The following is a 24,836-nucleotide window of genomic DNA, read 5'->3' on the forward strand; positions in this document are numbered from 1 at the left end:
ATTCACTCCCCTCACGTCAGAGTTCAAGGCATTTGAGAGACAGAACTAAACATCAAGACAAGCTTTAACTATACTCTGGTCAATACAAAATGCATTTAATGAATTGTCTAAAACCGTTAGACAAGAGGGACAAGAAATTTAGTGTTACATGCAACAGATGTTACTCATACCACAGAACTCTATACACAGAAGCAATTTCCACCTACATCCTTGATACAAACCAGAAAATTACTTCAGTAGCAAATACTATTTTGTGAATTCAACCTAAAAATTCTATTTTCTCTACTGAATACTGTATGTTTCACAGTCAAGTTCATCCTCAGCAACTTAGTGTTTGTAATCCACTTAGCCATACAACGTAAGTGTCTTTCTGACATTCATGTTTAAGAAACAATCCTAAGATTAGTTAAACTAATTCTTTAACTAAACAGGTATGCAGTTGGAATTCTTTGTATTTAGAAGCTGACAAGGGCAAAAAGCAGCACAGCACCAATTACAGAACGTAGCTGAATATTCTGGTGTCACAGAGTTCCAAACACAAGCATTTCACTTTTCCAAATGACATCACTGACTTCCTATCACATTGGTTCAGTATTGCTACCACTTCTCAGTCTAAAAACTAAAATAGGTTTCTTAATACTTTTTCTACGTCCAGCAAATTTGCTGGGGCTTTTGTTTGTTTGCTCACTTTTAAAGCAAGGACACTTCTGTCTGCCAAGTTCAACACTAAGTATTTGGTTTAAGATTTTAAGACAGAAGGCACTTTTAACATTCAGCTTTAGAATACTGCGAGCAGAAACAGCATTACAATTTTGTTCCTTTGTTTAAATCTGCAGTTTAATATTTTTTTTTAAAATTAGTTATTAGAAAGAGCAATGATAGCACTGCATCAGATTTCAATTTCAGGAGCACTTTTACTTATCCCACAAAACAGACTGCCTCTCCAAAGGATCCTGTGTGCGTCAGGCCTAAAGTTCACTTCCCAGCATAGCACAAACCAAAGATCCTGACAAAGATCAATTCAGTATCTGCTCATTCGGTTGCACTACTTGGTTATCCTGCTCTCTCAGTGGTTTCCACTGCAGATTGCAATCCTACACTGCAGCATTCATAGAACACCAAACGTGAGTAACACTGCCTGTCTGACCGCAATTTAAAATGAAGCGCTGCGTGGAACAAGAGCGCTCTGCTACACCAAGAGCCCACACTGTATCTCACATCCTGGTGGTAACTTTCTATCGACCACATTGAGCTGTTTTCATTCTGTACAGAAATGAATGAAATTGTGGTTTGATGAACATACTTCAGGTTTCAGCTTTAATTCCATTTTCAGGAGGGAACAGGAGAAATGGAACAAAACCCAACCGTCATTTCTGTGAAAGCACCAGCAGTGAGTGCCCCAGCAAGGTGCTCTACAGAGGTCACTTCTTCCATCACGTCAGTTGACTGTTAGCTGAACACTCCAAAAGCTCCTAGGCTAACAAAACTGATTGTACAGTGAGTTCTCCAGGGATGAAACCAAGATTTCTAAGTTTATTTACAGTATAAGTCCTAATCAAATCTAAGTCCATCAGCTAAAAAAAAAATAAAAAAAAAATGTAATACACAGACTGTAAACATGGCAACATTAAATATCATAATGCTATTCTAGAATATTTAATGTCATGATCACATCTCGTTATACCTGAATTTATATACAGGATATTTTATAGCAAGTGTTGCCCACTTTACAAGTGGAGGGGGAGGAGAGAGTCTAGGTTCTGCTGTGGCTAGAACTCCTTCAAAGTAAAGTTAAAGCTTGTCTTTGATTGCTTTACAGCTTTCTTTCACAACCACATTTAAATTGAAGATTAGCACAAAAAAAAAAAAAAATTATCTAGGGCCCCTTCCAATTTCTAATTAAAAATTCAGTTATGAATCTCAGGGAAAGCGTCTGATATGGAGAATAAAAAATTACTGCAAAATAAACTTAATGGAAGTTGGGTCTTCAGGCTGTCAGTCACAAGTTCGAACAGGCGCTACTCCTGTTTGGGTTGGAGTTGCCGTTTCCAGGCCTCGTTCAAATAAACTAGTCGTTTGTAGTTGATGATAAAGAGAATGAAGTTCAGCAAATATGTGATGACGCAGACAATGCAAAATTCCTTCAGCACGAAGTACAGAATGTACGCCAAGTACAAAGACCCTACTACAGACACTATGGAGGATGTCATGAGGATTAGAGCTGCTACTGCACTTGCTGTCATACCTGCAACAAGAGAGAAAGAGTTACTACTGCTGCTCTCCTTCCACCTGACAAAAAGCACAAAGCCTAGGCACTGCAGTTCCAACTCAAGGCTGCTCAGCAAGTCTGCATTACATAAAAGTCGGTTTTGTGTACCATGAGTTCAAGATGGCTGACAAATCACTATTGGGAGAGAGCTTCTAGGTTCTGTACAGCAATCCTTTGAAAAGCAGTATTTAGCATCTTCCATAGTCCTGAATTATGGGAAAATTACAGGTTGGTCAAGGTATGGCTGCCCACATAAACAGCCACAGCACACTGCAGTTACAAAGCCATGCACGCGTTATCACATCACATGCTGTCCATATTACTCCTGCAAAACTTCTAAATTCAATTTTTGTCTCCTCTCTTTTCTACCCTGCAATCCAATGCTAAGCACATTTGAGTAAAAATACCAATACAACAACTGTCTTCATGCTTTACATTGTTAATAACAGCAGGAGAAAATAAGATTGCTCTCATTAGCATTTGGGCTTTTAAGCCCTTTGCACAGACGTAGCATAAGACTGCTAAAAAGAAACCCCTTGCATTTTATCTGGTCTCTCACAGACTGCAATGCATAACAGGCTCCTCTTATCACCACAGACCTGATATATAAACTGAATTAATACTCACCAAGTAGCATTTGTAGTATATAAAACACAAGTCCAAAAACACTGTTGGACTGATTTATTGCACTGTCCTTCCCAAAGATGGAACCCAACAGACCGAATCCTCGACCCCATCTGCAAAACAATGAAACATTAAATTGTACATAGGCACCTATTGCTTTGCATCAGTATTTTCAACTCATCATTGTTGGGGAAAAAGAAATTAATTAGTTACATATGGTTCGATGTGACACGGCAGCCCATATGAGGATCAGGGAACCTCCGGGCAGCACGCAGCTTGCAATAGGCTGTGCTCCAGGTACAACTTTATCCACATACTGCTGATGAAAGTTATTTGATACACCCAGAGCTACGAAGCTCACACAGCTGCAGCTTCACCAAACACCACGTCTGCTTCCCTGGGTTGTAATTTAAAGCTCATTTACCAAATAAATACTTTTCTTTAGTATTTACTTTAGTTCTTTAGCAGTTTGCTCTACTACAAGAGTAGCAGACGGATGCTCCCTAAATCTACAGTAATTAACCTAGTGTGCTACATCTGTGCCAACAGAAGGGCAGTTTCTGCATCCACACAAAGCAAAGTTTGCTCTCCACATGCTACAACACTGCTGATGCAGATCACCACAGATCTGACACCAGTGCAAGGCTACCATCACAGCTTCCTACATGAGAAAGATGCCACAATAAACACCTCCAACAGACTGCATCACCTCACAGCCATTTGTGCAACGTTTTCAAAGCACAATCAAATGTATCATTTTCATTCAAGCTTAATAACTCTCCTGTGTTTCTTTCCAAGAATTATGCTCTGATTCCTGGAAGTGTTCTTACTGCACACATGGAAAAAAGGAAGGACATCAAACTTTTGGTCTTGAGTCCTGTAAATGACTGAAGTGAAACCTCTGCATCAATTGAAAGCTCCAATCCAGTATAGAAAAGACTAAATGCTCTGATCCTAGGGTTGTTTTGGAAGTCAATAAATTGTTGCTAATGGAAAGATAATGAGTTCAAGCCCTGCACAACAGTCAGCGTCCCCACATGATGTGTCCAGAGCCACAAGAAGGTCACAGTGTGGTGAAGGCTTTAACCACATACACAAGTTCATTAAGGACCTCGTTGGCCCTGTGGCAGCTTTAAGGACATCATTTATTGCATTCCAGTCCGCAGAGTTCAGCTCCAATCTCATCCCACACATCTTCAGGTGGCTGGGAAGCCTGCACTTAAAGACACACAGCTTGATGAGGTTGAAATTGTGAGGAAGTTCTGCCAAAGTTTTCTACTGTAGAGTCTCAATCGTTCCCTTATTCCCACACAGAGCTCCTAAAAGCTGCCAAAACGTACAATGAACCAAGTCAGTTTGCAAGCAGTCTGAGCAGAGATTAAGATAAAACCTTCCTTCTCACACCTAAATCACAGCCACCACCCCTGATTTGTGTGTGATAACCAAAAGCCTAAAACCGTGCAGAAAATGTAACAAAGGAACAGACTGCAGTATTCACAGGGAGAGGAAAAGAAATAAAACATCAATAAAAGTTTAATGAAGAACAAAGGTTACAGATTGCTCAGAGTTCTCAGGGGAACTCATCTTTCTTACAAGGCCTCTAATTTCTAAGAGCTGACTATTGGTTAACTCCAATTTTTTATTGGAGTGAGCTGCAGCGCACTGATTGCAGTTTGCCCAGCAGGCTGAAACCACAGATGTACGCTGGTGACTTCCTGCTGGCACTGCCCAGGCCCTGCAGCACCCATGGGCTCTGCTGGGGAAACAAGGCTGAAGCCCGCCCGTGTGATTCACGGCAGTATGATGAGCACACACAGTAAGCCTGCTTCTACCACACCCAACTTTAACTGCTGTTACAAAGGAAAACAAACCTCACACCGATCTGAATCGACCTCAAGGAAGTCCTAAGGCAGACCCTGAGGACGTCTTGCTGTTTCAGCTAACCCTGATTGCAGCTCCATCCATACAGCTGCTTCATGTTTCGTTTGCAGTTATGACTTTGAAAGCTCTCAAAAACATCCTCTATCTTTCAGAACACAGATCCAAGAAAACCAAGACAAAGCCACGTTCGCGTGGTTTCCCAACATATAAAACTGAATACGACAGTGATTTTTACTCACAGTCTACATTCCTTCTATCAAAAGTCTTGAAAGTCATTACCTCCTCTCTAAACAGTGCCCTTTTTGCTTTCTGACATTGACAGAGCTCAGAAGCATTGCATCGCTTTGAAAGTTTAAAACAATATTTCTATGCATTTGATGCTTCTTGTGTTCCTCAGAGCCAAGGTCATCCTGATCCACTAGTGACATACCTCCACGTAATCAGCTACTGTTCAATCTTTACCTCTTTTGCACAATTCAACATCCTCTGCGATCCAGAACAAGAAAAGCACTTCCACACTAAAGATTCCACTGCAGTTGAGCAGACAACACCACTGGCAGAAAGGCAATCACAAGGCTGAGATGCTGCTGTACTGCATGGAGTTCACCTTAAAGCACAGACAACCAACCTCCATGCTGACCGTTCAGTTTCAGTGGCATCCACACCCTGGGCAGCCTTGCTGGATGTACCCAACCCACCCTGGGTGCATCCCACTGTGACATCCTCCAGCAGTGAGTTCCCACATCACCTCAGTTCCACTTGGCAGCCCTTAACTCTCGTGACAGGACAGGAACCAAGCGCTGTATGCTCATGTTAGCATACAGACAATAAAACCAGCCTAGGTCAGGTGAAACCCAGCTGGCTCCAACACCACGTCCCTGTCATTGGAGCAGCAGGTGCCCAGAATAGGGCACACACACTCCCACAGCTGATATTCTCCCAAATACCTTCTTGAAAATGCCATGACACCTCTGGGGGCCCAGATTATCAAATGGCACGGGCACGTGAAAACCTGGGAACGTGGAGATTGGTGCAGCAGCAGCAGGTGTTCCCAGCACTGTTCTCTCCCAGTGTTTGGGTTAGCTGTAATGAGAAGGGCAAACAGGAACAAGCAAACCAATGCTATTTTCAGAGAACTTTAAGTGAAGAACCCAAATTCTGTTTTTTGAGTCATACCACCTCATTTAAATCCAGCTTTGTTTTTCCATCCCATACACATTATTTAGCTGTCAACATCAAATACCATTTCATCATTTGTAATCCCGTGGAAGCAATTCAGATCATTTACTAGGGAAAAAAAGTAATCCTATACTTCACAAGCAATACGTTCACTTCCTTAAATGCCATCTGACCTCTGAGATAAGTGACAGCACAGAGTGAAAGCTCCAACGAGAGGAGCAGAGCTGCCCTGTGCTCACACCTCACCTTCAGCCAAAAGCTGATGTAAAGGTCAAAGGATATGGAGCATTTTAATGCCGAGCAACGGTAAGAAACTCTGGTGCAGCTTCTTTACAGCCTCACTAGAGGATTTTGAATTAAGCCCAGTTTGTTGTTACAAGGTCATTCAGGCCACTCTAATAGTTTTAATAAATTAAGTAAAAGCCTCTAATTAAAAGCCACAAGTAAGGAGATTAAAAATTCCTATTTGTAAGCTTGCCAGGAGTGCTCCAAAATCTTGATACTTCATTTCACGTTTAAATCTATCAGCCATATTTACCATCATCAACTCAGACTTCGTTCTATATATCCTTCAGCTCCTTCAGTGTCACAAAGATGATCCAGAAAACCTCAGCATCCAGAAGAGCCCAACCCTGAGCACTTAAAGACCTGCTAGCAGACTGCATAGAAGCACTGGTTATTCACACTACAAGCCAACAGCAACACATGCCTTCTTCATAACCTCTTTTCTGTAACTACCATCAGTGAAGCCCAAAACTGAATGATGGGCACTTTGTTTTATGGCATCACACAAAACTATTCTCATCCGATTGCAAATTCTAGTCAAGCCAGAAATAATGTATTTGAAGAGATGTCTGCTGAGCAGTGGAGCTCGGATGGCTGTAAGGCTGGGAAGAGGACACACACAGCTGGGGTGCTTCACAGATGTGCCCCCACCAAGGCACACCACACCAGCCTCAGTGTGAAGTCATCAATTTTACACTCAAGCACGAGGTGAAATTCACTTCACCCTCAGCTTCTGGGGCTCTGGACGAAGGCAGCTTTCTGCAGCAGTCCTGCAGCACATAGAAAGTCCTGCAGCCCTTCCCAGCTCGTATCCTCCAGCCTCACCCAGGAGAATCCAGCACGCACCACTCCCAGTGGAGCCCTGTTTGCACACACAACCCTTCAGCAGTTCAAACAAACTTATCTTTTTCCTATGCAGAATCAAAGATGCCTGACAAAAAAAATGATGTGGCTCAGATTAAAGAAATTACTAACTAACAAAGATGCACAAGAGCACAAAAAGTGTCCAGGAGTGACCAGGCAACCACAACTCTACCTGTACCATCTCTGACCACGGTCACTAACAGCTGCAGCTGTCAACTTCAAACATACTGAAACATTTGCTTGTAGGTACAGCAACAGAAAGACAACAGGGACCTGCATTAAAAGGAAAGATGCAGCAGTGCGGTTGGACTCAGGGATCACAGCACTGAAGTTCTACATCACAAGACAGCAAACCAACACCTCACACATCAGCATGTAGTTCCAGACAGGGAACTCCTAAACGTCATCTATCAAATTATGAACAGACAAACACCGATTCTTAAAATCTTGCTTTGACTCTGACATTTCTTCAGTAAGTTGGCTAAAGGTGTCAGTGCAGACAAATACTGTTTCCAATCCCCCTGCACAGCTGGTTGAAAGCTACAGGGACTGCTGAAGATACACAGTGACGTGTCATTGGTCATTCATGCCACTTATCCTAGGGCTGTATTAAAGCTGTTACAGCATAACATATTCTGGACTACAATGCTTCTTTCAATAAAAGCCATCCACTAGTTTGCTGTGCCCTGCAGGCGCCTTAAATGGATGAAGAGAACACAGAATCATGCCTCAGGACCAAACCTCCCATGGCACACCAAAGAGCAAAGCAAGGAACCCAGCATCTCCATTGCTACTTACATGCTGTGTTTCACTTCAAGCCCTACCACTATCCACACAACTTGTCTGTTAGTTTAATTTCCTCTGTGAAACTATTATACCAAGAAAAAGGAAAAGATCCATCAGGAGCTGCTACCAGCCAACTTCATTATAAGTAAAGCCAATCTTGCCACTTCATTTTTCTCAAACACAAGAGGGCAATTCACTTAAAACATCCACAGCAACTGCCAAATGAAAGCATTTCTATTTCCCTATGTCTTATCACTGCTTGGATAACAGCAGTGACCACTATACAGTCCACAGCTGTTTTTCTTTCCAAACCATCTCATGAACTTTCCCCATGATAAAAGCCTGAGACCAGAAGCATTCGGAACAATAAGGGACACTTATTAAAGCTCTCTCTCCACTATAATCTTCTGCGTGAGTCAGTCTCTGATAGAAGATTTCCCATGCTCCTCCCTCTGCATGCTGCTAATCTTCACAACATCTTTCCTCATTCTTGTGCCAATGCCAGATTTGGCTCAGAAACGAGAGTTGGGAATAATAACAGCTTATTAGTGGAAAAAATCCTCCCCAGTGACCAGGACTGAGTTCCAAAACAACTGAATTCAAAGAAAAACATGCTAACTTATTCCAATTATCCTATACAATTAATATGAACACCGATACCATGACTGTGCTTTTTCAAGTTCCACCCTCTGCTGGAACCATCACTGGAAATGTGACGATTCAGACCTTCCAAGTCCCATTACTCCCATCAGCAAACCTGCCTTAAGCCCCACAACTGAAGGAAGCCTCTGGAAGCTGTGCATGCACCCCTCTAACTGTGCAGAAACAAATGGCAGGGACAAATCACACGACTGGCTGTGCAACTGCCACCGAGATGCTTCATGAAAAGAGCTCGGAGTTACGCGCTGCACACGAGAAAGCTGGAACCTGAAATCCCATTATCCAGGTGAAGTCTGAATTTCCTCCTAGGAATGAAGTTTCTTTGAAACCTCAGTGATGCGTGGTAGCAACGAGAGGCACTGCGTCGGAGGGGGAGAGCGACTGATGGAAGGGACGCTGTGGCAACACGGAGAATAAGATTAATTTCTTCCACTGTTATTCCTCCTTCAAAGGTTAACAGCCTGCCCTCCTGCCTCGATTTTAAAGGAATATTCCTTTCTGGTCTGTGGCCGTATACAGCTGAAAGCACATTCCTCTCCAAATATGGTTTGACAGCACAGAACTCGTATGCTCCTTCTCCACAAACTCTTCTTGCCACCTGCTTCCATTACCATAAGCTATCCTGACATTTGCAATACTTCAGTCGCTAAGCAGGGTTCTCCTAGCAACTGCTGGGGAGATTTCTAGTGAGAGCTCCGTGGATTTTATCCCCAAACACTCATATCATCATTTAAAACTCCTGCAGTAAAGCACTGACAGGTCTTACCACGGCACACACAGCATCTCTGCTGCGGCATTACTAACGAATGCTATAATTACCCAGCATTATTCTCTAATTATATCTTTAGATATTTCTAATTATAACCATTTTGCTTTTTCAAAGCGCTCGGTAAACACACATTTAAACTGCTATTTGAAATTCCCCATCTCAAGAGCACTCCTTACAATAACAACAACAACCCCTGAAGGACCAATATCAGAACAGACCACAGCAGAGGCTGCTCAGGCACTGAAATCCCCATTATTCTCTTTTTCACCTTGATGGTGGTGGTGAATTACTGACAACACTCACACAGTTTAACCTCAGCAGCCTGTGCATAATGTTAAGTTATAATTTAAGTTACTAGGAAAGTGTATTGAAGTCCTCTTTCTGTTTAGTTTGAAATTGCTCATGTTAGGACCCCTCTGAAGCAGCACCATGAACAACCACCTTCACAAATTAAACACTATCCACAGAATGAAAGGCAAAGGCACTCAGCCACAGGAGTCTCCTTTCAGACAGCAGCAGACAAACATCTCTGTAACTTAACACAGAAACCAGCACCTCAGAACTGATTCCAGCAGTAGGATTTCCATATTTGTTTCATCTAAACAAACCAACCAGCTTCCACCTCGGCAGGTCAATCATATCTCCTCACCCGTGACTGTTATGGCAATACCTTTGCATGGAGTGGGACAACTGGAAGCAAAAAGAAACCACAAAAACCCAAATAATGCTTAAGGACTCATTTGACTGAAGGTGCAATAGAACCCAAACTCCCCCATTCTCAGCTGCTTACCCGTGTATGTGCTTGCATGTCTTTGCACACACACAGAGCAGTTTGCAGAGCTCTGCACAGTCATGTCTCCAGCTGAAGCACACAGATGAGGCTATAAGGCAGATGGCAGCTGTACTTCCTGCAGCACATCGTCACCCAGCAGTGCTGCACCGAGCAGGCTGAGTCCCTGCACTGCTATCAGCCTTCAGAAAGCAGCTGCCACGTTAATTACTAACGGGAAGCCTACAGGATAAGCCAAGCCGCGAGTAGGGCTTTTGCTGCTGTGGCGAACCTCTGCTAACGAAGCCCTCACCATGCAGGCAGGCACCCGTAACGCCGCGATGAACCAGCAATTCGGACTGCCCGTTACAGCAGCCCGCCATCCGCCTCCCGCACCGCACGCTGCTATGCGGGCCGGCCCGCCTCGCACCCACAGCACCCCTTCCTCATCCTCATCCTCATCCTCAATCTCCTCAGCCCGTGGCTCCCAGCCCCTCCAACTCCCAGCTATGCCCTCCCTGAGCCGCAGCTCCGGCCCCCCCCCGCCCGGCCCGTTCTCCCCCCTTGCTGCCGGCGGCCGCTCTCGGCTCTCCCGCTCTCCCCCTCACCTGGAGGTGATGGCGGCGGAGCAGCGAACCCTCTCGCTAAGGTCGCACAAGGCCTGGTAGTGGAGATCGCGGCCCTTCTCCCGCTCCAGGTGACAGGCGTAGAGGGACAGCAGGATGCCGGCCGCGCACACGGCGGATCGGGCCACCCGCTCCCAGCGCGGCACCGACACTCGCAGCAGGACGGGCGCCGCCATCTTACCCCCTCCCTCCGCCTCAGCCCGCGACGCGCGCCCGGCGCCCACCGGCAGCGCACGCGCGCCCTCACCCCATTGGCTCTCCGAGAGGCCACGCCCCCTTCTGGCCGCGCCGGACGTGGCGCTCCGCGACGACGTCACGTAAGGTCGAGTGGGAGAGAGGAGGCGTGGAGTGGGCGCCGCCGGAGGGCCGCGCCGGCGGCGGGGCGGGGCGCCCCCTGTCGGTCGGAGGGGAGCACTGCGGGCCCGGCGCCGTCCGCCGCTTTGGGCCGGAGGAGCCCGTTTCCTTCCTCCTCCTCACGGCTGTGCTGAGGCTCGCAGAGCTCACAGCGTTCACCGTGCGACGCACGCTTTGATCCGCTCGTTCTCCTTCCTTTCCCGTTTCTTTAGGCCTCTCGTTAGCTGATGGAGGAGTGAATCCGTGCAAAAGCAACCTCTGCAAGTTTTCCCAAGGAAAGCAGGATGAGATGACACAATGGCAGCATTCATGCCCCGAGTTCTGCCATCCGTGACAGCATTGTTCTGGCAAACAAAGCGAATTCCAAAAGAAACCCGTTGCAAAGGGTCGAACCCTTCTGCCAACAGAAACAGAAGGAAATTGAAAACTATTAATTAAAAAGGAGTTGAGAAAACGTTAATAAAAAAGGGTTGTTTGAACCCTGACATTCCACATCAGATACACTGCTATCACAGCCAACTTACATCCCTTGTATACAGGATGTTGAAGCAACCAGTTTGATGGGACTACTGCCCTTGCACAGCTGAAGATAATGCAGACAAGGCCCTTTTTATGTTGTGCCATCAACTGTATAACCACAGAATCATAGAGCCACTGAATTACTTGAGCTGGAAGGGACCTTTAAAGGTCTGCTCCAACTGCGCTGCAGTGAGTGGGGGCAATAAGCACGGCGTGGCAGTGGCATGCTGTGCTGTGTCTGTGTATGTTGTAAGAATGAGAGGCAGTTAGAATGGGAAAATAAAGTGGTTTAAGTGCCTCTTCCTGTTTAGGTTATCAGAGAGCTTATGAACTCATTAGGTATAATCTCATGCAGACTGGTCACTTGGGCTCACTTCCATTATTGTCTGTAGGTTAGGTACTAAAAATATTAAAAACCCAGACAAGTTCCGTGCTGCGTTAATTAATTAATTAATGCATTGATGCTGTGGGTGCAGCAGCTTCGCAGCACGGCAGCGAGCTGTGGGACTGTGCTTTAATTGCACTCCTATGGAATGACTTTGGTCTTTCTTACAACTCTTATTAAACGGTTCACACTTTTCTGAAGCTCTGCTAAGGTTAAGAGCTGGCAGCAGGTTTCCAAAACAAGCTGCGTTTTGTCCAAAGCATTCCCTCCTTCGAACGCAGTAGGATCAGCGCCTCAGGCGGGAAGGAAGGGGGCGTGACCACAGCAAGCCCCGCCCCTCGCTGCGGCGGAAGTGGCACACGGTGCACGGCGGAAGTGACGCAGCGCGCGGCGGGTGTCTGTTGACCTTCAGCGGCGCGGTTACATTTTGTCCCGGTTCCTTTCCCGCTTGCCGCCATGCCGAGAGGGGGACGCAGCCGCTCGTCCCGCGTTGCGCCGCCCGCCAGGTGAGCGCTGTTGGGCCTTCTACCTTCCGGCCCTTTTCTCGGGTCCCCGCCCCAGGGCCTTGTAGGCCGCAGAGGCCTCGCAGCCGTGTCGGGGTGGGTGACGCAGAGGGGTCGTGCGCTGCTCGGGGCTCTGGAGCGGAGTGGGCGCTTTGCTGGGTGGAGGGGGATCGGTTCCCTGTAGCATTAAGGCCGTGTCTGAGCAGCCCCTTCCGGGTCGGGTCTCGTTGCCCATAACGTGCTACTGGGATGGGGATGTGCTGGCCTTTAAAAAAAACAAAAAAAAACAAAAAAAGCTGCAAAGCTCCTGCGGTGTGTAAAACAAAACTGCCTGGAACGCCGTGTCCTTGCTATCTGTGCGTGGGGTCACGCGAGGAGGAATTGCCAGTGTTTGCTCTCTGAGGCCTCAGCCCTTCAGAGCAGGAATGTGAGCTCTCTGTCCTCGCAGCCGGGCGCCGCAGATGAGAGCAGCACCGCCAGCCCCTGCACCAGCACCCGCCTCTGCCGTGGCTGCTCCTGCCCCAAAACAGCCCGGGCTGATGGCGCAGATGGCCACGACGGCAGCAGGAGTCGCTGTGGGCTCTGCTGTGGGGCACACCATCGGTCACGCACTGACCGGAGGCTTTGGTGGAGGAAGCAGCGCTGAGGCTGCCAGGCCTGACATTACTTACCAGGTAAGGGAAGGCACGGCTGGGTGCTGACTGCTGAGGTGGGGTTACCTGGAGAGAGTAGATGTGTATAGGCTGAAGTAACTGCTACAGCCTTAAAAACTGCACAAGTTCTGGCTAGGAATTCTAAAGCAACTTTCTTGACTTGGTCTCCAAATTAAAGTAGTTCAAAGGGTCGCACATGTTGCAGTGCACACAGCTGTGTTCCAGTACCCTTGATTTCACAGGGGACTTCCATGTTCCAGGTCTGATAATGATAAGATCTATTGCAAGATTATTGTCCTGCAGTCACCTCTTGTGCTGCTGAGACATCAGTATAGTGCTATTGCCTTGCTCTCGGGTATTATCCAGAGTTACTTAAGTGCGTGTAACCTGCACAACTGCTCAGAATGCCTCATGTCATCACTGGAGACTTTGTACTTTCCATTTAAGAAGTAATGTGCTATGACAGAAATGCAGGGAAGAAGTGCACAGAAAGCAGCGCAGGGGTGGCACGGCTTCATGGGTGGAGCAGGTGTGGGGGTGCTTACAGAGGTGTCTGCTGTTTCAGGAACCCCAGGCCGCTCAGCCTGCTTACCAGCAGCAGCAGCAGCAGTTTGCTCCTTGCCAGTATGAAATGAAGCAGTTCCTGGAGTGTGCCCAGAACCAGACTGACCTCAAGCTGTGCGAGGGCTTCAGTGAAGTGCTGAAGCAGTGCAGGTTTGCTAATGGTAAGCAGACAGCAGTGCCAGCCAAGTGTGCTGATGTGGGAGGACAAGGAACTGCCAAAGACGGGGGTCTGGACTGCTGAATCTTCAGCACCTGTCAGCAAATGCTGGGGGGTGAGGGGGAACATCTTAGCCTGTGTCTGCCTTATAGCAGGGATGATGGAGTGGTTTGAGATGGAAGGGACCCCCAGAGGCCATCTGGTCCCACTGCTGCAGTGCACAGGGACACCCACAGCTCCATCAGTGCTCACAGCCCTCCAGCCTGAGCTGGAGGTGTGCAGGGATGGCACCATCCCCCTCTGGGTCTAAAACTTCACGTGATTAACTGTTGTAACTTCTTATCTTACAGGTTTAGCTTAAGCCTCCAGACCAAGGCTGCTGAAGACCACTTTACAAGAACTGACCTATGAATGAAAAAGCTTTGCTAATAGTCTAAAGCTGTCTGATATCTTGTTAGTTTCTTGTAGTCACACTGTTGTCTTTGTGGCTTCATTTCTGCCATAGCCTCTACAGCTGTGATACAACTGCAAACTAATTGAACACACAGTGGAAAAAATGATCAATAAAGTGGAATGAGTTGATTAGGGCTAACTATTTTGTTTCTTTAATTGTTGTGCTGAATGTGAGTGATGTGGCGTACAAATAAACTCTGGAGGTACCTTGCTCTGGTGGGTTTTGGACTGCTGGGTGAGTTGAGGATTGAAGGTGAGCAGGCATGAAGGGATTTTAGCAGGCTGAGCGCGCTTGTCAGGTGCTGGCATGAAAAGTGCCTGCAGGGCTGGAGGTGCAGCACAGCAGGAACAGCCTTGGCTCGGGGCTCGGACTGACATTTCCTGGAGTATCTGAACCCCAGGGCAACTTCTGCTTATTACAGTGTGCTGAGGAGGGAGGTTAGGGCTGATTTTGCAATGCTCTGCGTGCAGCAGCTCAGCCTGCAACCAATCACAGTTCTGACTACAGCTTCTGTATTCAGTTTCAAGAGGCTGAGAAATGCCATCCCTCTACTTGAAAACCCGGTGGAGCATCGCACGAACAGCTCTGCCATGCCGAGCAGCCGCACGCTTCCAAGACAAAAGGGCTGAAACGCTGTTATGTGGGACTCGTAGCCCGCAGTAACACGAGTCATTTAAAAAATATCCCCCCAAATACCTTCTTGCCGAGCTGCTGTCACGCGTCCCACCTGTTCCTTAGAGCCTCACTTCTGTGAGCCGCATTTCCTGGAAGCGAACGGATAAAATTAGCGGTGTGTGCCGCCCGGCGTGGAGGGACGGGGGCAGAAACACCAATTCCGGGTGGTTCGGGCGAAGCAGCGCAAAGAGCGCAGAGCGCAGAGCACAGAGCACAGCCCGACCGCCGCGCTCGTCAGCAAAGCGGGAAAAGGACTCGCCGCCCCTGCGGGCACCGCCGGCCTCGCCCCGCCCCGGGCAGCCGCTCCCCGCTCCCGCAGCCCCGCCGTTATTTTCGGCGCCGCTCCTCCCCCTCCTCCGCTCCTCCTCCCGTCCCGCTCCGCTTCCGGCCCCGGGCGGGCGGATGGCGCACGGCTGAGGCGGCGGCGCTGCGGGAGCCGAGGGGAGGTGAGGCGAGGCCGGGCCGGGGGGAGGCGATGCCGGGCCGCGGGGGGCCGGCAGGGCGGTGCGGGGCGGCGCGCGCTGACACCCAGCCCGCGTTCCCCATAGAAGCGTTTTCTCTGCGCGGCTCGTGTAGGATTTGAGCCCCAGATCGGGTCAGCGCTTCTCCCACGTCTCCCAGCAGCTGCGTTTGATGGTATAAATGTACGAACGGCGGGCGTTAATCGATATGCTTGCAAACCCGACGCAAAGCAGGCTGTGTGGGATCGCCCCGGCCCGCACCCATCCCTGTTATCCAATTCGGGCTGCCACCAACGACGACATTTGGGGCTGTGGCAGCGAGCAGCAGCTTAAAAGGGAAGAAAACAAAGCGCTGCTTGGGGGGAGGTTCGGAGCCCGGCTGGGCGCTGCTGGCACCCAGAAGTGCTGCCCTGCCCGACCCCGCACCTCGGCCCCAGCTGACCCTGCAGTGCTGGCAGCAGCTCCAGCTCTCCTCTCCCTTCCCTTTTCGTGCCATTTTCTCCTACTGTTTCTCAGCCAAAAGCCATCTGGGACAAATTCACATAACAAAGAGGGGAGAAAGAAGCGTTAGAACTGGAAATAACGGGAGTGGGAGGAAGAGAGGTGGATCTCGAAGCTCAGCAGGGTCCCCGGCTGGTGGTATAGGCTGATGTTTTGGGACCAGCAGAGCTATTCTCCCCCCAGACCTGTTCCACCTGCCAGGACCCAACCATGACAAAGGAGGAGGACCTCCCAGACTGGAACACGTCCAAGGACTTCTATGAAAAATATGAGCCGAAGGAGGTTCTGGGCAGGTAAAGCTTGGTTCTGACAAACTGTTTTGCTCGATCACAGCAGGAATCTGATATGATCAGAGCCCACAGCACCACAGGGTTAAAAATAGCATGTAGAAGCTCTTTCCATCTGCTCAAAGTTTGTCCCCCTAAGCCAGGAAAACACCACAGCCCCACTGTGTGTCTGTGGGGCTGTGTTGGGTGGGGGGGGAAGCCGTAGACTCACGGAATGGTTTGGGGTGGAAGGGATCTTAAAGATCATCCCATTCCACCCCTCTGCCCAGCCACGGTTCCCCAGCTCAGGACCCCTCCCAGGAGCTCACACCACGTCCCTGTTAGTTTATAGAATAACCCGTGTTGGAAGGGACCCATGAGGATCATCGGGTGCATCTCCCAGTTGTGGGAAAGCGATTCCATCCTGATCCTCCGCAGCACGTCATGCAAATGGGGATGGGAAAATACCTCATCGTTCCTGTGCTGTTCCTGGCAGGGGGGTGAGCAGCGTCGTCCGCCGGTGCATCCACAAAGCCACCAGGCAGGAGTATGCCGTGAAGATCATCGACATCACAGCAGGGAACATCTCCCCCCAGGAGGTGCAGGAGCTGCGTGAGGCCACAGCCAAGGAGATCGACATCCTGCGGAAGGTCTCGGGACACCCCAACGTCAGTGAGTCGGGGCAGGAGGGTTTCTGCCACGTTTACTCTTCGAGCCCAGGAAGGGCTTTGGGGTGATACCCCTGGATGTCAGAGCTCTGTGAGACCCACGGTCCTGGCACGATGCAGGGCACCTGCTCAGAGCATCCCCTGCTCTGCCTCTGCCCAGGCTGCCTGGCCATCTCCCTCCTGAGTTCCTGATCAAAACGCTAACGAAGATCAGCTCGTTAATTCAGCTAGCAATTAGATCAGCAATTTTCAGTCCGTTAGTAGAAAGGAGCTCTCTGTGCATGGGGTGTGTGGTAAGGAGCACACTGCACAGAGCTCACAGCTCCATTTCATTGCAGTCCAGCTGAAGGACAGCTATGAGTCCAGCACCTTCTTCTTCCTGGTGTTCGATCTGTAAGTACCAGCTCCCCAAGCCCTATTTGTCCCCATTTCTCCACATTTCCACCATACAGACAGCCAAAACTCTCCCCAGCTTTTTTGCTTTGACCCCAATGGGCAAAACAGGGACATGACTGGGTCTTGCTTCAGGTAGGAAGGAGTCTGCTCACTCAGCCTCAGCTCTGCTCCCCTCAATCAGCAGCAGCTCAGGTTTCCCCATAACCTTTGGTGGGAGCTTGGAGTTATTTATATGCCCAGCAGGACCAGGGCTGGCACAACGCCGCAACTCGTGGCACCACGATGGACCCACTGGGCCCTGCCTGCTCTGTGTACAGCCTTTCTTCCTCCTGCCTGCCATTTTGCAAGATATCAAGGCATTTTTAACCCTTTCTTATTAATGGGTCAGCTTGTCATTTTGTGCAGTTAGCGCCATAGGGCTGATAAGGGACAGTAACCCCCAGGCAGTCCACGTCTTGAGGCTGATTTTCCCTCCTGCATGCAGGATGAAAAGAGGGGAGCTCTTTGATTACCTCACTGAGAAGGTCACCTTAAGCGAGAAGGAAACCAGGTAAGGCTGAAATTGTGCTGCAAAACCAGAGCACGAGTTCCAAGTACAGCTGTGCAGCCAGCACAGCGCGCAGGAACAAAATGCCACCCGGGCTGTGCCCCTGTGCTTGGGTGCTGGGGCTTTTGCACGGGGGCTGAGCTGTGTGGCCCCTATCCCTGTCCTTGTCCCCATCCCTGGGAGCGCAGTGCCAGCGGGCACTGGGAGTAATGCTGTCACCCCTCCCCAGGAAGATCATGCACGCGCTGCTGGAAGTGATTCAGTACCTGCACTCCATCGACATCGTGCACCGCGACCTGAAGCCGGAGAACATCCTCCTGGATGATGACATGAACATTAAGCTGACAGACTTTGGCTTCTCCTGCCAGCTGCGTGAGAACGAGAAGCTCAAAGGTGGGTGCACAGCGCTAACATGATGCCCATGGTGAGCTGGTGCTGGTGCAGCCCTCTCCAGCCTCGTTCCTTCCCATGAAAACACTGCAGTGTTTTATCCACTTTATCCTCCAGTTGACCCTCATTACTCTATTCATCAAGTTTTTCCTCCTGCCCTGCAAAGAGCAACGTAATCAACAACAGGCATCTCCTTCCAGCAGCATCCTCCCTGCTCTCCTCGCTCACATTATAATTCATTGTAACTCACCAACTTAAGCCAGCAGCCAGATGCACACAAGGTGCAGTCGCTCCCTGCCATGACCATCACTGCAAGGATCTGAACACATCTTGTTGTCCCTCTAGGACAAGCTGCTTCAGTGTGACACAGTCATCCCTAAGGGGATGCTCTGCCCCTGTTTTGCAGAAATCTGTGGCACACCTGGCTACCTGGCCCCCGAAATCCTGCACTGCTCCATGGATGATGAACATGAGGGCTATGGGAAAGAAGTGGACATGTGAGTGAGGTGCCCTCTGTCCTTGGGGTGCTTGTAAAATGAGATGATTTGAGGCACAGCAGGAATTGCTCCTCATTGGGACCAGCTTTAGGGTTTGCAAGGAATTGAATAATGCATTTAAAAAGAAAAAAGTGTTCCATGGGGCTGCAGGGGGCTGTCCTGGTAAGCAGCAGACCCTGGATGCACCCACGTCCCCATGGAGCTGCTGGAGCCTAAGCCCCAGTGTTCCAGGCTGGCCCCTGCACCCCATTGCCTCCAGCGTGGGGTATGGATCCTTTGGGTGCTGCTGGAGCTGGTGTGTCCTCCTGGGTTCCTGCAGGTGGAGCACCGGGGTGATCATGTACACACTGCTGGCTGGCTCACCTCCCTTCTGGCACCGCAAGCAGATGCTGATGCTGCGGATGATCATGAACGGGGACTACCAGTTTGGCTCTCCAGAGTGGGATGATCGCTCTGACACCGTCAAGGACCTGGTGGGTGCTGAGGAAAGGGGAAATACAGTGGGGAGCAGGTGGCTGGGACGCCATGGGATCAATCCGCTGCTGTCCTGCAGATCTCCAGATTCCTGGTGGTGGACCCACAGCGGCGGTACACGGCGAGGGAGGCATTGGCACACCCCTTCTTCCAGCAGTACGACGTGGAGGAGGTCCGACACTTCAGCCCCTTCCGGAAATTCAAGGTGAGGTTGGTGCTGGGAGCAGGGACGCCTTGGCACCCTGAACCCAGGAGGAGAACGTGGGATGGGTGTTCTGGATGGGGAGGAAGAAATGGTGTTCAGCAGGGTTGATGGAGCTAGGCTTCGGCAGGATGCAGCACCGGGGTGGGGACACTTCTTCCAGCACTACTGTGTGATATTTCTATGCAGTTCATGGTAGATGGGACACTTAGGAGCATAGTTTACTGATCTACAAGTAAATACCATTACTTTTATGCACATACAGCCTGAAAGGAGAGCATAGTGCGTGAGAGGGGCAGTCTCTTCTCCCAGCCAACAAGCAATAGAACAAGAGAAAACAGCCTCAGGTTGCACCAGGGAAAGTTTAGGTTGGACAGGAGAACAGACTGCCCAGGGAAGCGGCCGAGCCCCCATCCCTGGAGGCGGTGAAGCGACACGCAGCCGTGGTGCCTGGGGCAGGGCTGAGTGGTGAGACAGGGTCCCAACCTCCCCCTTTCCCCACAGGTGATCTGTCTGACCGTGCTGGCGTCCGTCCGCATTTACTACCAGTACCGCATGGTGAAGGCGGTGACGCGGGAGCTGGTGGTGCGGGACCCCTACGCGCTGAAGCCCATCCGCAAGCTGATCGACGCCTGCGCCTTCCGCACCTACCGGCACTGGGTGAAGAAGGGCGAGGCGCAGAACAGGGCCGCGCTCTTCGAGAACACCTGCAAGGCTGTTCTGCTCGCCCTGGCGGCCGAGGAAGAGCTGTTTTGATGGCAGCATCGCTGCTGCTTGAGTTGGGTTTTGCTCAGAGTTAAGGCAAGTAAAGTATTTCCAAACCAACCGGTGATTTTTGGTGCTTTTTCTTAAAACCTGCTGGGCTCGAGCTAGGTGCAGATGGCTGTTGTGCATGCTGGGTAGAACCCAGTTTGGGTTTTCTCCTGACTTGCTCTAAGGGACTGCTTTGGAGTAGTTGCCACCAGTAGAGCAGCAGATCACAGATTGGCTTGGGTGGGAAAGGACCTCAAGGATCATGAATCTCCAACCTGCTGCCACAGGCAGGGCCACCAACCTCCCCATTTAATACTAAACCAGGCTGCCCAGGGCCCCATCCAACCTGGCTTTGAACACCTCCAGGGACAGGGCATCCACAGCCTCTCTGCTGGACTTAAGAGACAAGCAGTGCCTGGCAGGCTGTCCTCAACCCACTGTGCCCAGGGCTCCTGTGCCTGATTGCTGTAGACACACCAGGAGACATGTAATGTCTGCAGCACCCGTGGGCCATTAGAGACAAAATGCCTGTTGCCTGTAATCGCTGCTCAGCACCCAGACATGCAGAAATGAGTTTTAAACTTCACTGGTTTAATGAAAATGGTTTCTGGGGATTACTGTCCATCTCCACAGGAGAAACTACCCTCAGGTCGTGCCAGGTGCCCTCCTCAGAGCTCAGGTTTGGTTCTGCTGCTCTTAGTGGTGTGACTCGGGACGTCGGCAGCACAGCGGAAGCTGAGGTTGTCGGAGGCTGAGTCTGGTGTGTTCCCCATCCTGGGAAAGATACCCAGTTAGGAGTCCTGCATGGTTAGTGCTCAGACTGGTGAATGCAACCCTGTGTAACATGCTCCCACTTACCTAAGTTTTAGAAAGGCATTCAATTATAAGCACTTGATGGAAAACGAATTATTTGAGAAGGAATTAGGAATGAATTTACAGCATCAGAATTTTTAGCAATATCTGTAGTGTTTTCCTAAATGCTTCTCAACAAATCTAGGTAGGAACAGACAAAGTAACCCCTTCTTACACAGCTGAAGAAGAAAGCACAAGCAGTAGTGGCACTGACCTGGTAGTGATGCAAGCCCGGTGGTTTGCAGAGCCATCCACGGTGTCGATCCATGAGGCCCCTCTCAGCACACGCATCGCCTCAGCGTGTGGCTGGGGACGGCCTGGTGGTTTGTACTGTGAGGCCGTCCACTCCCAGGTGTTCCCCAGCAGGTCATAGATTCCTGAGACAGAAGGTTCCCACACAATCATTACTGTTGATCTCCAAGATCATGAAGTCCAACTCCACCCCATCATGCCCACTGGCCACATCCCGCTGTGCCACACCTACACATATTAGGATTATGGGGTTGCAAAAACACTTCTGTGCATGGGGAGATGGGGCTTTAACATCCTTGAAAGATCCCAGCAGAACAAGAAGCTCCTTGCTGTAGTGCTAACCAGCCCCTAGCAGCAGCTGGACAGCTGCTGAATAACTGTCTTATCTTAAATGCCCCCACCATTTTCCACCCCCAGGAGGGAATGGCACTTGCTGCCCTCCAACACGCCTGGGATTTTCAAATAAATCCCATGGAAATGCAGAATAACTGCCTGCTAATGGGCGTGGGGTGGCACAGTGAAGTGCTCCAGCTGTACATCAGCTGCAGTAACAACACTTTCACTGGGCTCACTCACACTGTCAAGATGCTGATGAGATCCCATTTCACATTTGAAACTCTGCTACAACTACAGGGTTTATAATTAGCGTTGAATGGTGAGTAGATTGTACCCAAAGAGCTGGGCAGTGATGCCTCTCCATACCATAATTGTTCTGAGGTGAGAATGCTGCCACCGGGGACACACCGTGATAGCCATCCTCAGCCCTGTCCCCCCTTGGGAAGTCACCCTGGGTAAGGAAAGATGACATTAAGCAAAGACCAACTGCAGAGAAGAAAAGTCCTGCTTCTTACAAAAAAAAAAGTATATAAAGCCCAACTGCACTTAAACAATGCAAATAACTCTTCACTGCAGATTAACTTGGCACATCGCATTTGTGTCCAAGAGAGGTGATCAACCATCTCAAGTTATCCTAGGGGAAAAATAATCATCTCTGCAAAAAAACGTGTCGTTTTTTGGGAGAAGTGAAATCCCAGTCTCCCAGGGGCACTGGGCTCCATCTGCTCCCTTGGGAACACTGTGGACAACCCCCAGGAGCTCTCCAGTACCTCACAACCAAGTGCTATGCACCCAAGTCCCCAGCTGACCACTGCTCAATGCGACCAGGACAGCTGGTGTGAGCTCACCTGCCACAGGTTGGTCCGGTTTGGCTGGAATTTGTTTCCCCAGGGATACAGCCTTTCTGTTGAAGAAGAAGTGAGCAGTTATCCAAGGATCCTCTCTCATTTGTTGTGGCTGCTGTTTTCTGCTCAGCTTATATATCAGCTCCTGTACACCCACCAGATGGCATTTAGTGCTTTGCTGAGGGAAGCACATTAAGCTACCGCTTGTCCCATTTATTTCCAGGTTGAAATGGTTCCTTCCAACTCAGGATATGCTATGATAGAAAGCCACTGGATGTGAGCAGGGAGGGGGGTGCCTACTTACGCTCCAGGCCTCCCCGGGCAGCAAACTCCCACTCCTCCTCAGCTGGGAGCCTTTTTCCCTTCCAACTGCAGAACGCCTGCGCGTCGTTCCAGCTCACGTGCAGCACTGGGTGCCCCAATCTGTCTGCGATGCCAGAGCCAGGACCTGCAGGCTGTAAATTGCAGTGATCTTCATCAGTTTCATTAATCACCAAGAAAAAGGATTGAACAGAGCAAGGTGGGGAGCCTGCACAGAGGAAACAGATGCTATTTTCCGCTTGGTTTTAAGAAAGAACTCACCACTGTGCCTGCTTCACACCCACCTGTCGCCAAAAAGCTTTCTCAACTGGCAGCCACCAAGGAGCAGACTGGGAAAAAAAGCAACATCGGATTAAAGCCGTACTGCCCCCCTCCCCAGAGACCCTTCAGTCATCCTACAGCATGGAAAGAGGAAGATGTGGTAGGCTGGGAACTGTTTGATCCGGGTTATTGTGAATCACAGAATGATTAAGGTTGGAAAAGACCTCTTAGATCCCCAAGCCCACCCCACCATGCCCATTAAACACATCTCTCAGTGCCACCTCTGCACAGTTCTGGAACATCTCCAGGGATGGGGACTCCACGCTCCCTGGCCAATCACCACCTCCCCCATCGCTGAGCTGCCCCCACGATGCCACCCACGCCTACTGAAACCTCTTGATCTCCCTCCAGGCTTCAGATTTACCTCCAGTTTTTGGGTGACTTTTTTTTTCAGCTCTTCTGATACGAAATCCTCAAAGACAAAGCTCCAGCCAAACGCTTCCGCTTCAGTTTTGTATTTCTTTTCTCTAACAAACTCCCTGGCACAAACACAACACGCTCAGACACCCGTGGCAGAGTTTTCCAAGAGCTGCGCCAGCAGCCCTGCGATAGCAGCTCACCTGAAGTCCCTGTTGGTAACAGGGAACTTGTCAATAGCAAAGGGCTTCACTGTCACCTCCCGGATGGGCCCCTCCTCATCTCTGCTCTGCGTGGAGCTGGAGCCCATCTGGAACTTCCCCCCGGGCAGCTGCACCATGTGCTCATCGTTTCCAAACGCTGAAAGTGAAGCAGTCGGTACAAACATTAACGGGTAAACCTAAAAGCACAACGCAGCATTCCTAATTTGCCAAAACAAAAAACAAAAAAAAAAAAGCCACTTCATATGCTGGATACACACTGCAATGTAACAAGCGACTGCAATTTGCATTTATACAGTTCTGCTTCTGCAGGGGGATGCAGGAAGCCAGGCAGCGGTGCGAGCTGAAGCAGCAGCGCTCTCAGCTCACCCAGCAGAGCACAGCTGCAGCCCAGCACGCAGCAGCAAAGCAGCGCCGCTCCGTGCATCGCCCTGGGAACAAAGCCGAGCAGCACCGGCAGCGCCAAGAGCAAAACGCATCAGCAGCGGAACCGCAGGGCTGTGACCCAGAAGAGCTTCAGGCTGGGGAAATGTTTCCGGGGGGAAGGGATGCACTTCCCCCACACCACGCCTACTGCATGTGCTTTCCAATTACGGCACGCGTGCTTTTTCGTTTTAAAGAAAAGGGATGCTTTACATTGCACGTAAATGTTGATATCTCACCTCCACGTATGAAAAGCCTCCTGTTACCCGGGCTACTGACAAACCCACACCACCAGGTGCGCTTTAGGTGCACATCTGAAGTTTTAAAAAGGTCGCTCGTTCCAGTCACGCAGCCCTGACAGAAAGCTGGTACACAGTACCGAAAGGAGGCAAACGAACCGCCTTCAGCCCCGCCGTAGGGCTGCACGGGATCTAAACACCTTCCCTGGGGTCGTTCCCTTTCTCAGCCCCACTTCAGGGCAGCAGCTCCAGCCACTCCCATCCTGCAGCCATAACAACCACAGGGCCGGGACACCCAGCCCTACTAATGTTGCTCCACAGCATCAAGTTGCTGCAGGGATTTCAGCACTTGAGTCCATCCTGTATTCATCCCCTCACAACCCAACATCTCCTTTGCTCATACTGGCTCAGTATAAGCAGGATAAACATTCTGAGCCCCAGTCTGATAACGCCAACAAGATGAGGACTAGACAAAAGTCATGTAACACAGCAGCAGCCTGCTCGTGCTGCACAACTCCCTGCTTGCTAGGCTTGGTCT

The 24,836-nt window shown here is 49.8% G+C and overlaps 4 protein-coding genes across 5 annotated transcripts; 2 read left to right on the forward strand and 2 right to left on the reverse strand.

Moving 5' to 3' along the window:
* Positions 1–74: 74 nt before the first annotated feature.
* Positions 75–10,926, reverse strand: VKORC1L1 (vitamin K epoxide reductase complex subunit 1 like 1). The gene is made up of 3 exons (XM_052688996.1): positions 10,695–10,926; positions 2,897–3,006; positions 75–2,245 (listed from the first exon to the last, which is right to left on the reverse strand). Exons 1-3 carry the CDS (start codon positions 10,886–10,888, stop codon positions 2,019–2,021), a joined length of 531 nt encoding a protein of 176 aa, XP_052544956.1. The 5' UTR covers positions 10,889–10,926; the 3' UTR covers positions 75–2,018.
* Positions 10,927–12,363: 1,437 nt separating this feature from the next.
* On the forward strand, positions 12,364–14,429 carry CHCHD2 (coiled-coil-helix-coiled-coil-helix domain containing 2). The gene is made up of 4 exons (XM_052688997.1): positions 12,364–12,476; positions 12,922–13,147; positions 13,692–13,851; positions 14,198–14,429. Exons 1-4 carry the CDS (start codon positions 12,427–12,429, stop codon positions 14,206–14,208), a joined length of 447 nt encoding a protein of 148 aa, XP_052544957.1. The 5' UTR covers positions 12,364–12,426; the 3' UTR covers positions 14,209–14,429.
* Positions 14,430–15,316: 887 nt separating this feature from the next.
* Positions 15,317–20,203, forward strand: PHKG1 (phosphorylase kinase catalytic subunit gamma 1). 2 transcript variants are annotated; one of them, XM_052689236.1, is made up of 10 exons: positions 15,317–15,422; positions 16,122–16,231; positions 16,701–16,876; positions 17,211–17,265; positions 17,753–17,818; positions 18,045–18,208; positions 18,612–18,702; positions 19,022–19,175; positions 19,256–19,381; positions 19,883–20,203. In XM_052689236.1, exons 2-10 carry the CDS (start codon positions 16,149–16,151, stop codon positions 20,132–20,134), a joined length of 1,167 nt encoding a protein of 388 aa, XP_052545196.1. In that variant the 5' UTR covers positions 15,317–15,422; positions 16,122–16,148; the 3' UTR covers positions 20,135–20,203. The 2 variants fall into 2 exon arrangements, with proteins under 2 accessions (XP_052545196.1, XP_052545197.1); XM_052689237.1 differs by having other exon boundaries at positions 15,368–15,415; positions 16,120–16,231.
* Positions 20,204–20,705: 502 nt separating this feature from the next.
* On the reverse strand, positions 20,706–24,151 carry SUMF2 (sulfatase modifying factor 2). The gene is made up of 9 exons (XM_052689238.1): positions 24,006–24,151; positions 23,619–23,775; positions 23,423–23,537; positions 23,022–23,066; positions 22,721–22,871; positions 22,420–22,475; positions 21,938–22,022; positions 21,198–21,360; positions 20,706–20,905 (listed from the first exon to the last, which is right to left on the reverse strand). Exons 1-9 carry the CDS (start codon positions 24,061–24,063, stop codon positions 20,800–20,802), a joined length of 936 nt encoding a protein of 311 aa, XP_052545198.1. The 5' UTR covers positions 24,064–24,151; the 3' UTR covers positions 20,706–20,799.
* Between the last annotated feature and the right edge of the window lie 685 nt (positions 24,152–24,836).

The sequence above is a fragment of the Tympanuchus pallidicinctus genome, unplaced genomic scaffold (assembly GCF_026119805.1).
Source record: "Tympanuchus pallidicinctus isolate F22 unplaced genomic scaffold, pur_lepc_1.0 scaffold24, whole genome shotgun sequence".
In the NCBI taxonomy this organism is placed as follows: domain Eukaryota; kingdom Metazoa; phylum Chordata; class Aves; order Galliformes; family Phasianidae; genus Tympanuchus; species Tympanuchus pallidicinctus.